A 12,183-nucleotide genomic window follows, 5' to 3' on the forward strand; every position below is an offset into this window, starting at 1 on the left:
AGGGGACACAGGGCCGCTCGGAGGCTGCCGCGATGCTCCCCTCCTTGCAGGAATCGCTGGATGGGGATGAAAAGGAGCTAGAGAGCAGCGAGGAGGGTGGCTCCGCCGAAGAGCGGAGATTCGAGCCGCCGCCCAGCAGCCACTACTGCCTCTACGGCTACCGCGGAAGCAGGTGCAGCGCGCGGCCGTCCCGTGGCCCCGCCCCGGCGCCGCCTCGCACCCCGGCCCGGCGGCCTGGCCGCGCTCAACGCCATCTTCTCCGCCGGCGGAGGGTTGTGGCCCGAAGGGCCCTGCTCACGCCGTCCCTCCGGGCCCCTTCCGGGACTTTCGTGCCTGGTGCTGCCAAGCTTCTGCGCTCCAGCCGGCCCAGTTTCCTCAGCCCCTTCTCGTCGCCGCGTCCTTTGTTTAGCGCCGTGCCTCGCGTGTCCAGTACTGTCAGTTTCATCCCCCGTCCTTCTCATTATCGCCCCACTTTCCTCCATCTCCCCCACACTTCCTCACCTCCTCACCCCCACCCTCTGGTTATCCCCGGTCCTTGCTGCCTCTTTTCCCTCCGCTCGGCCGACTTTCCTGGGGTTCTCGGCTCTTTAAAGTCTGATTTTTAGGGGAAATTTCCTTGACTCTCATGGATATTTAATTTCCTTTCCTCCATCCCTTATGTGGCCTGGAGAGAGAAAGGGGCTCCTTTTCTGTTGTATGGATTTTCCCTGGCATGAGGCTACGTAAGCCCTTCTGCCTTGCAGCATTTTCGTTGATTGTTCGCCCTTAACCCTGTTTGCTGGGGGCCCGCCTGTTTTCCGTTTGAGTTAGAGCCCATGACTGATAGCTCTGTTTGCTTTTGTGGTGTTTAGATTGGCAGCGCAGCGAGGGGACAGTGATGATGGAAGCCCAAGTGGCACAAATGCAGAATCTCCCTCTGGTGATGATTTCAGGTAAAAACAGCTTGACCATAACTCATGCCTGTGCTTTTGTCTTCCGCGCATCTTTTCCCCTGTAGGTGTCAAGGGGTACCCTACTTCCGTTCAACTTTCCCTGAGTCAAACCATCAAGCCCACCTGTTTCCAAGAACCTCATCTTGATTTCCTCACTAGCTCATTCATTCAAGGCTGGGGCAAATCTAAATACTGACAGTGCCCAGGGTGTTTAGCCAGAGACAATTATTCTGAGTTTCTTGATTGGAACTCCAGTAAATATTCATTCACTATCATATGCGTACCAAGAAATTTATGAGACTGATGTGCTGCTTACTGTGCTAAGAGGGCACCAAGGTACCAAGAAATTTAAAATCCTCCTTTTTTTCACTCTTAGAATACCGTTCATAGCTCCTCTGCAAAACACTAAAATGTAAACTCCAGGACAGTAGGGATTGTGTCTCCTTTGTTCATTAATGTCTCCCTACCTAATACCTTGACTGATACCTGGCAAGGGTAGACATTTAATACATATTTATTAAGTGAATGAATGAATCAACCTTAACACTTGAAGCAAAGTAGAGATAGAGATTTAGAGATTTATACAGTGATAAATTTATGGTTGAAATGATATGATGCCAGGGACTGGCTTCAAAATAAGTCTGGAAGGTGGAAGGGTACCGACAAGCATGGGGGTACAGGTGAAACAAGATTGGCCATAAGCTGCTAATTGTTAAAACTGGGTGATGTGTATATGTGAGTTCATCATACTATTCTCTCTACTTTGTATGTGTTTTAAAGTTTCCATAATATAAAACAAAAGATCTTGAGAAGTATTAGGTTCATATTCTCTATTGAGAAGTTTGGTGATAGAAGACCTTTTTTTCTGCATATTCAACTTATAGATTTTTTATATTCTAACCTAAACCAAACTAAATTTTTTTATTTTTAGTTCATAAAGAATTGCTAAGCTAGAGTGTTTATTCATGGGTAAGAGGTAGATGGAGGATTGAGGGAAAAAGAGGAGGCATGAAATAGTGGGCTAGGAGAGTAGAAGAGTGAGTAAGTGAACCAGGAAATGTAGTTAGAGCAGGGCCCACCTGAGGCCAGTGATCATTCATTTAAGATGAGACTGTGCACTGTGGATGTGAGTTTTTGTTTACCTGGATTCAACTGCATAGATGCATGTGCAGAGCAGGACCATTCAGGGCTGAAGTTTTGCTAAGCAAGTAAATGAGGTGAAAATAACAAGGGGCTGAATGAGAATACGTGCAGGGGTCTGAGTATAATGACTGACCATGGAATATAAGCTGGGTAAGGAGGAGAGAAGTGAGATGAGAAACTTGAGGGACTATGAAAAAAAGGTAAGGCCAGTGGGTTGGGGGTCCCACTGGAGTTATACTACTAGACAGAATGAGCTGAAAAGAGTACAGTTTTCAACAGTTTGATGAGGTAGCTCATACTTGATGACATACATTCCTAGCAGCCTCACCAATAGTAAAGTTTTTTCAAGTCCTTAAAGGGATTTTAACTTTTGTTAATAATCTGTCTGACGGACGGAATAAGGGCTGTCTTTCATTTGTCAAGCCTCTCCTTGGTGGATACTAATCTACCATCTGAAGTGGAGCCAGAGCTGCGCAGTTTCATTGCTAAGCGTCTTTCTAAGGGAGCAGTCTTTGAAGGGCTGGGTAATGTTGCATCTGTGGAGCTGAGGTAAGTGTAAAATGTGCTGTGTCCTGAGTTTTTATTTCTGAGCTAAATATGAGAAGTGATGAGAAACTCCAAAAAATCAGCTCCCACTAGACCTGAAAATTCATCTTTGTTCTCTGCCTGCCCAAGCACTGCGCCTTTCACATAAACATTTGCGGGGTGGAATTAATTGAATGGCGGAGACTTTGCCTCCTAAGTGTACTTACTTAGTCTTGTACTTGGAAAGAGTTAATTACAAAACTAAAATTGTATACTGTGCAGTTTGTGAAGTGCTTTCACAAAGTTGGATGCCATTCTCTCTACAAAGGGCATGTGATAGAGCAGACACTCTCACGCTTTCAGACGAGGAACTGGAGAAGTTCATGTCACAAGGCTGGTCACATCCATGGAGTTCAAGCTTAAATATAGGTATCCTCAGTTGAATTCCAGCCATCTTTCCATTACACACCTTGATTGTAGTTCACTTCAGACCATGATGTTGGTATCAAGTACCCTCAGGAATGTGAGGCCACAGGTCAGAGATAAGGCCACAGGATAAACATGTCACATCTGCTTCAATGATATGTGAAGGTTTGGGGAAGGGATAAAATGTGCTTATATTTATGTAGACGTGAATGTACTATGAACGAGAGTGAAATTTGCATGAATTTTTCACATAAAACAGGTAAATTCAAAGAAATTCTGTATTTGTTAGGTGCTGCTTTAGCTGAAGCTCATCATGGTATACATTTATTTTCTTCTGCTGTTATGAGGAAACCAAGAAGTCTGAAAAGTTCTGACCTAGTTAGCAATATAACAGTATTGCCAGATCAATAGACCAGGGTTCAGAGCAGCCCATAAAATTAGTTGCATCAGTTATCAGAATAATACATTGTACCTTTTTCTTCCTTTTCTAGAATTCCAGGTTACCGGGTTGGTTGTTACTACTGCCTTTTCCAACAAGAAAAACTACTTCCTGAAATAGCAACAATGGACTCTGAACGTAACCCTTCAGAGTATGTGGTCTGTTTTTTAGGAGGGTCTGAAAAAGGACTTGAGCTATATCCTTTCTTTGGTCTTTGAGAATATCAGGAAGGGAATTGTGGGGAGGCAAGTGGGTGTTACTACCAACTTCCAAAAGCTGTTCCTACCCTTTATGTATTTACTTGAATTTCATACCATCATATGATCAGTTTGTCTTGGCTTATTTTAATTTACAGTGTGTGTTATTTGCAAGATTTTATATTTCCTATTGAAAGATAAAACATTTTCTTGATTCATCCTTTATTATTCCTTAAGAACATACTTTCAGGCTTGAATTGGACAAGTACATTCAAGGGCTGAAAAATAACATGAGCTGTGAGGTAAGATGATTGAGTCAATAGTGTTTTGAGACAGGTGATTAACATACTATAACTTTTATACTTGTCTAATTATACAGGTAGACACAATGACACCTAAGTTCTAAAAGTGCGCTGCTTTGAGGGCTAGTTGAAAGGTACTTGTTAAGTAAAGCAGGGAACATAGTCCTTTAAGTGCTATAAGTTACATAAGACTGCTTCTGATGTTTTGTATCCATGAAAAATTCAATCCATTAAATTCAGTGTTATATGGTAACATGCCAAATGAGGAAGAGGATACTCTTCTCTTGATTTCTAGGCACAATTTATATTTATGTTATTTATGTTATGGCCCAGGTGGTGTGGCTCACTGGTGGAGCGTCAACCCATGCACCAAGCGGTCACCAGTTCAATTTATATTATGGTCAGAACTAATGGTGCATGAAGCCTCTGGCACAAGAGACAGTCTACTCAACAGTATGACTGTCTTTGAACTCAATATCAAAGATTTTTAGAAATATTCCATTTTATTCATTGCTCTCTTATTAGATATATCCATATCTATTAATTTATCCATACCTTTTTAATTTTATTTATTTATTTATTGATTTTAGAGAGAGAGGAAGGGAGAGGGAGAGGTTGAACCATCAATGAGAGAGAATATCAATTAGCCATCTTTTTCATGCCTCCTACTGGGGATTTGGCCCACAACCTGGGCATGTGCCCTGACCAGGAATTGAATCGCGACCTCTTGGTGCATGGGTTGACACTCAACCACTGAGCCATACTAGATAAGCTCCGTACCTTTTTTAAACACTATGCATTCGGCTTGTAGCAGTTTGTTTTTTTTTATTGATTTTTGAGAGAGAGGAAGGGAGAGGGAGAGAGAGATTGAAACATCAATGAGAGAGAACATCGATTGGACGCCTCCTGCATGCCCCCTACTGGGGATTTGGCCCACAACCTGGGCGGGCATGTGCCCTGACCGGGAATCTGAACCTCTTGGTGTATGGGTCAATGCTCAACTACTGAACCACACAGGCTGGGCTTGTAGCAGCTTTTAAAGTCATAACTCATAAATTTACTACCCGTTACCTATAGTAATATCTCCTTTTATTATCATGCACTTACAAGACACTGCAGGGAAGGATAGCATAAGAGTGAGCCAGAGATATGAGTCTAGGGGGAGCTGCTCTCCCAGATTAGAACAATTCCACTAGTCCTCAGAGAGCAGCACAGCCTGGGAAGCCAGATGTGCTCTTGGCAGCATGTCTGACAACTGGAGTGGGTTTGAGTGTTTTGACAAATTAACTTGTATTCTTCCCTATTCAAATTTTGAGTGTGAATGAATTGTCTACATTCCTTTAGTCATTCAACCAGCACTTTATAAGTTAATACATGTTTCAGACACTGTACCAGGTGCTAGGGAGACAGTATTATTAGGAGAGTATCTCCAATGAGTACACCATATACTGTGGGGAGATGGACGGTAATGCACAACTCCTTCCAGTGAAGATACAGCATAGAACCCTGTTTAGTCTTTCATTTTGTTTAATGCATATCTTAGAGTGTTTTATATCATAACTCCTCTTTTGAGTTGGGGTATTAGCTTTAAAAAGGTGTCTGGTCTCAGTTCTTTTCACTGTCAAAAGTATTGTGAAGAAAATGTTAAGTCCACTAAGGTGAAGGCTTATATGAAAGCAGTGACATTCTCTCTCGATGTAGGAAAGCGGCCTGGAGAACCATATAAAATCCTACCTGAGCAGCTGGTTTGAGGATGTTGTATGCCCAATCCAGAGGGTGGTTCTTCTCTTTCAGGAGAAGCTTACCTTTTTGCTACATGCCGTAAGTATTGCCCAAACAAAAGCATTTCCTTAATTGAGAATCACTTGGGCAGAGTTTGGATTATTTAAAGACTTATTCATTTTCTTTAACATTACCTTCCCCCTGCTGAATAGTTTGAGTAATATTCTTTTTATTCAGATCTAGAAAGTCACATTACTAAGGTGGGATTGCAAATAGTGAGTCTTTGTAATAGGATAAAACATTTTAAAATAATTACTTTTTGAAATGATCTGGGAGAGGTGTAATATCCAAAATAATTTGAGAAGGAAAACAGAAGCCCAGAGCATTTTAACTATATATAAATGTCCGGGTAAAAAATGAAAATTCACTAAGATATTCAGACACTGGGGAAGGCCTGAGTAAATTGCCCGATTTTTCATTTAAATTTGTAGTGGGTAGATGCAGCTGAGACTGAATGGTCCTGTGAGACCAGGTGGGAAAGCCACGTTTCAGCCTGTTAGTGAGCAGCAGCTGAACGAGGCTCTGGAGAGCTGGGCAATACCCGTCAAGCATGCGGTGATTCTGGGGAAGGTGATGCTTCGTCACAAGTAGCTGCTCAGTGCTCAGTAAGGAAAACTGGAATACATATATCAGTTAGGCTTTATTTTTCTCTCATAGGCTCTGAGTTATACCCCTGTTGAGGTTAAAGAATCAGATGAAAAAACAAAGAGGGACATTAACAGGTAAATAATAGTTTTGCAAAGAGAGGACCTTTTACACAGCAAGCCTGATATTTATATTTTTATTATTTAAAAAAATTTTTAAAGGGTATTTTTAAAAATTCTTAATTGATTGATTTGAGTGAGAGAGAAACATCAGTCTATTGTTTCACTTATTTATGCAGTCATTGGTTGCTTCTTTTATGTGCCCTCACTGGGGATTGAACCCGTAACCTTGGCATATTGGGACAATGTTCCAACCAACTTAACTGCCCGGCCAGAGCCTGATATTCATGTTTTTAAATCTCCTATAGTGCAGAATGAATTTGCTTTCTCCCTCCCATCCTGCAATATTGTTTGTGGAAAAGGACTGTATGTATGGCAGGTTTCTGAATGTGGCCAGTCTTCAGGGCCTTATTCATGAAGGCACCATGACATCTTTGTGCATGGCCATGACGGAGGAACAGCATAAGTCTGTGGTCATTGATTGCAGTAGCTCCCAGCCTCAGTTCTACAATGCAGGTGAGTCACAGCCTTTGAAGCAGCCGTCCTGTGGGTGTTGTGAGTCTGTCTCTGTTTTTGTACTCTGAACAAATGGCACAGACGTATCCTTCCTTCCCTGTGCAATGCCTAGCAATTCCACTCCTAAATATATAGAAAAACTCTTATATATTTATACAAGGAGACAAGTGCAAAAATGTTTATAAAGTCATTCCATCAATAGGAAAATTATCTGATAAATTGCTATATCCATGCAATATAATACTATATACCAGTGAAAATGTATGAACTAGAGCTAAATGTCTCCATATAGCTCACAAACATACTAGTAAAACAGTCATTAAAGCCCTGGCCGGTTTGACTCAGCGGTTGGAGCGTCGGCCTGCGGTCCTGAGAGACCCGGGTTCGGTTCCCGCTAAGGGCGTGTACCTCGGTTACAGTTTGTCCCCGGCCCTGGTCGGTTGTGCGGGTGGCAGCCACTTGATGTGTTCCTTTCGCGTCGATGTTTCTCTCTCTCTCTCTGTTCCTCTCTCTCCCTCCCACTCTACCTGAACAAAAAAAATGAAAAAATGCCCTCCGGTGAGGATAAAAAAAAAAACAACAAAAAAACAGTCATTAAAAAAAAATACATAGGCTGGGTGGGGGGGGGAGGAATGGGAAACATCTGTAATAGTGTCAACAATAAAAAATACATTAAAAAAATAAAAATACATAAAGATGACATATGCAAAATAATACTATATAGAGCTTAGAGATACAAAAGTATGTGACAAGAAATACATGGGAACAGTATCCTTTCTGATGGGAAAGGAGGGGAATGCACTTGGGAGCAGTACATGGGGGCTTCAGCCATTTTGGTGTTTTTAGCCAGGTGGTGAGTACAGTATTTTTTAAGACTGGTGTAGAAGTCTTAAATAACTCATTGTACATGGTTTTTTAAAAAAATATTTCTTCTTTTTTTTTTTTTTTTTTTATCCTCACCCGAGGATATTTTTCCACTTTTTGTACAGATAGAGAGGGAGGGAGAGAGAGGGAGGGAGAGAGAGAGAGAGAGAAACATCGATGTGAAGGGACACATCGAGCAGCTGCCACCCGCACGACCAACCAGGGCTGAGGACAAACCGCAACCGAAGTACGTGCCCTCAGCGGGAACCGAACCCGGGTCTCTCTGGACCGCAGGCCAACGCTCTAACCGCTGAGCCAAACCGGCCAGGGCAAAATATTTCTTCTTTATTGATTTTAGAGGGAGAGGGAGAAAGAGATAGAAACATCAATGAGAGAGATCATCAACTGGTCACCTCCTGCACGCCCCCCCACTGGGGACCGGGCCCACAACCTGGGTATGTGCCCTGACCTGTAATCAAACCAGTCGCCTCCTGGTGCATAAGTCGACGCTCAACCACTGAGCCACACCAGCTGGGCCATTATAAGTATTTTTATAAAGAAATAAAGAATATCGCCCTGGCCAGTTTGGCTCAGCGGTTAGAGCATCGGCCCGCGGACCAGAGAGACCTGGGTTCAGTTCCTGCTAAGGGCATGTACCTCGGTTGCGGTTTGTCCCCGGCCCCAGTTGAGGTTATGTGGGTGGCAGCCACTCAATGTGTCTCTCTCACTTCGATGTTTCTCTCTCTCTCTTCCTCCCTCCCTCCCTCCTTCCCACTCTATCTGAAGATAAACGCAAAAGTGTCCTCGGGTGAGGATAAAACATAAATAAATAAATAAATAAATAAATAAATAAATAAATAAATAAAAAGAAATAACGAATATCACAATATGTACAAATACCAAGTCATTATGTTGTACACTTGAAACTAATATAATGTTATATGTCAGTTATACCTCAATTTAAAATAAATAGAAAGAAAAAGAATAGATGTCTGCATTTTGCAGAATTCCATTTTTATTTACTTTTTCTAAAATATTTTATAGGAAGCAACCGCTTTTGTGAGGAGTGGATGCAGGCTTTTCTAAATGGCACTGAAGGAGGTAACCCTTTTCTTTTTCGACAAGTACTGGAGAACTTTAAACTCAAGGTAATTAATAGTCTGTGTGCCAAGTGCCATATGTAACTTTTGTCTGGATTTTAATTAGTTCCAGTGACAGAGTAACAAATCTGCTTTATAGCTGTGTCTATTAAGTAAGACGTTCTCTAAACTAGAATCCTCAGAAGGCATTTACTTTATGTTTTTCAGTGGCTGCTGCATACATATCATTGCATTTCTAGTTAATTGGGGTGAATGCTTGCTTATATCTCAGGGATATTAACCTTATAATTTGAGACATATTTTAGTCGGAAAGCACAAAAAAAGTGGCTTAGTGCCCAAGGGTTCAAATATCTGGTGGGGAAGAGTGTTGTCACCTTATTTTAGGAGATATTTTTAAGTATTTTTACTTTGTATAAGAAATTTTGTTCTACCAAGTGCAAAGCATATCAGTGATAAAAATGATGGAAATATTTAAAATAAAAAGCAAACATCTCAGCAACACAGTGTTCAGATTGATAGGAAATATTTTTCAGGCTTCATTATCTCACATATTTAACAGGGTGATCATTTTTTCTAGGCCATACAAGACACAAATAATTTGAAGAGATTTATCCGACAGGCAGAAATGAATCATTATGCATTGTTTAAATGTTACATGTTCCTAAAGAACTGTGGTAGTGGAGATATCCTTTTGAAAATTGTTAAAGTGGAACACGAAGAAATGCCTGAAGCCAAAAATGTGGTAGCTGTCCTCGAAGAATTTATGAAAGAAGCTCCTGCCCAAAGCTTTTGATCATGTTTTGAGATAACTGTATTGTGAAGTTGTATATTGTAGCGTTGATGTTTGAAATTACAGTTGTAAATAGGATTGCTGTTTGATTATTTGAAATGCATTCCAGATTTTTTCCATTTTGTACTTTTAAAATGTAACTTAATTAGACATGAAAATCTGAGGAATGTCTTCATTGAATCCTAGATAGAAGTGTGTTAAGAGTTGTGGAATTTTAGTACATTGCTGGTCCCATAAATTCTAGACTTCAGGGAGTTGTTGCTTAAAAAACTTCAGAGGTGATTTTGTGGCTTCTCTCAGGAGTTTGCTGTATTATTTAGCAACCTTTGCTCTCAGAAAAATCATAAAACTTCTTTCTCAAAATGTACTCCTAGTCTTAGGACGGGTTAGCACCAAAGACAGATCTGTGCATCCTGTAGGTACTTGATAGATTTTTGTCTGATTGGTAATGGTATGGATGATGAAGCCAGCTTTGAAGTCAATATGCAAATAAATCATGAGTGTGTAAGAAATTAAAGGAGCTTTAAAAATAGAGGCACTAGCTTCAAGATAAAACATTATCTCTGATGGAAAGCTACTGGAGAGGTGGCCCCCATCACTTTTCTTCATTTGTTCACAGGTATTAGCCAAGAGCTTGTATTTTCTTTTTACTTTTATATGAAAATGCTGGAGTTTTTAAACAGAGTGTTAAAAAAGAAACAAAGTACATATATTTTACAAGCAAACTATAACATAAAGAACACAGAGAGTCTTCATATCAGAGTTACTCATTGATTTTAGTTTTTTGTACTTTATTTTCAAGCCTCATTGTTTTACTCTGACTCAGTTGAAAGTGCCCTCAGCTAGAGCCATTTATAATTCTCATGAAAGCCAGTTGTAGCTACACACACGATTGTTCTGCATAGCTCTTTAATAAATCCATCTGATAATGATTTTTGTTTAGATGATCGGAAGTCTTATGTTCTCGCTGCCCTCAGGATGCTCAGAGGAACACAGGTTCATAAAAACCCTCTCCTAAACTCATATAAATTCACATTAAGTGCTGAGTTTTAACTTTCAAAATGATTGACATTGGCCTGCTTTGTCTTCTACAGAAGTCGAGGGACATGACTCACCCAGCCATTTCTTTTCCTTTAATGAGAAATACAATTCAGGATCTTCATAAAGGCTTTCACATGGTTTTAAACTTTAATAACTTGGATTGTAGGCAGTGCAGAAAAAAATCCAAGTAGCATTTTTATAGCATTACATTCAGAATGACTATGGGAAGTGAGCAATTTTATGGCACTTCCCTTGAATCCAGCTTTTTCTAATGTACTTGGTTGCCCACTTGGAAATTAAATTTTTAATAAACATTAGGAAATCAACATTTTGAGTCTGAAAAACGTATTTTTTGAATGACAAATTCACATGTCATTCAAGAGTCCATGCTGTAAATGGCATTTAAAAGCAAATGTATTACCTGCTTCAAGCCATTTATGAATAGTCAAGGTATAATTATATATTCTTTTTTTTTTAATGTTTTATTGATTTTTTTAGAGAGTTAGGGAGAGGGAGAGAGAGATAGAAACATCCATCAGCTGCCTCTTGCACGCCCCCTAATGGGGATGGAGCCTGCAACCCAGGCATGTGCCCTGACCAGGAATCGAACTGGTGACCTCTTGGTGCATGGGTCGACGTTCAACCACTGAGCCACACCAGCCAAGCTATAACTATATATTCTTTATATGTACTTTTATATATATTTTGTGATGTTGGCTCACTACATTACACAGTTGTATACAATAGTCTTATTGTAAAAGCCTGTGACAAACTAGATCACTACTGTAGGCAAGGAAAATGGTGACATGGAACTGGATGTCGTCTTGGCCATGAGAAGAAACTCAGCTCATGACCAGAAACCTGTACTGTATTCAAATCTTAGTACACTAATGTATTAATGTTTAAAGCTTTAAAAAGGATTTGTTCAATGTGGAATACATTTGTGTGTTATTTGTGTGCTATATACACACGGGAAATGTATGTTTGTCATGTATCAAAATGGTTTCAGTTTATCTGTAATTATGTTTGTAATAATAGTAATAATAATAATAAAACAACTGAGCTTCTCACCAACACAGTCATTTTTATTTAATGAGCTCAATTCTCAGGCCTGACATTTTTACTAATTCACAAGTTTATGGGGAAATTATAATTGTTATGCTAAGGAATTTGTTGAAGAGAATCCAGTCACCTGCTGGAATACATCTTCCTGCATGTCACAAGAGGCATCAGGCAAGGTGTGAGAGCAGTTTCCATCACAATGTTTTATTTACTGTCCAGTAAAGCTATACCTATAGAACTGGATAACCCAGGTCACTTCCTTTTACTCCCATTCATAATTAACCATGACAGAATGCCTATTCTTTACCAGAGGATCACTTAGACCAGATGCCAGAAAAGCCTGCAGGCTTCTCGGAAATA

General features: G+C 40.3%; 1 protein-coding gene across 6 annotated transcripts; it reads left to right on the forward strand.

The window, feature by feature from the left end:
* Positions 1–14: 14 nt before the first annotated feature.
* Positions 15–11,262, forward strand: CUNH17orf75 (chromosome unknown C17orf75 homolog). Of its 6 annotated transcripts, none has more exons than XM_036269253.1 (10): positions 15–172; positions 852–932; positions 2,478–2,624; positions 3,518–3,661; positions 3,907–3,964; positions 5,666–5,785; positions 6,404–6,468; positions 6,764–6,966; positions 8,875–8,978; positions 9,508–11,262. In XM_036269253.1, exons 1-10 carry the CDS (start codon positions 33–35, stop codon positions 9,721–9,723), a joined length of 1,278 nt encoding a protein of 425 aa, XP_036125146.1. In that variant the 5' UTR covers positions 15–32; the 3' UTR covers positions 9,724–11,262. The 6 variants fall into 6 exon arrangements, with proteins under 6 accessions (XP_036125146.1, XP_036125149.1, XP_036125147.1 ...); XM_036269256.1 differs by having other exon boundaries at positions 6,830–6,966; XM_036269254.1 differs by having other exon boundaries at positions 2,499–2,624.
* Positions 11,263–12,183: the final 921 nt, after the last annotated feature.

Source organism: Molossus molossus, unplaced genomic scaffold (genome assembly GCF_014108415.1).
Source record: "Molossus molossus isolate mMolMol1 unplaced genomic scaffold, mMolMol1.p scaffold_m16_p_19, whole genome shotgun sequence".
Taxonomy (NCBI): Eukaryota; Metazoa; Chordata; class Mammalia; order Chiroptera; family Molossidae; genus Molossus; species Molossus molossus.

Excerpts from the sequence above, each read along its gene's own strand:
- CUNH17orf75 (XM_036269253.1), top strand. The coding sequence starts at position 33 with ATGCTCCCCTCCTTGCAGGAATCGCTGGATGGGGATGAAAAGGAGCTA. Across the intron at positions 6,967-8,874 it reads GCCTCAGTTCTACAATGCAG|GAAGCAACCGCTTTTGTGAG; the intron begins GTGAGTCACAGC and ends AATATTTTATAG. Across the intron at positions 8,979-9,507 it reads TGGAGAACTTTAAACTCAAG|GCCATACAAGACACAAATAA; the intron begins GTAATTAATAGT and ends CATTTTTTCTAG.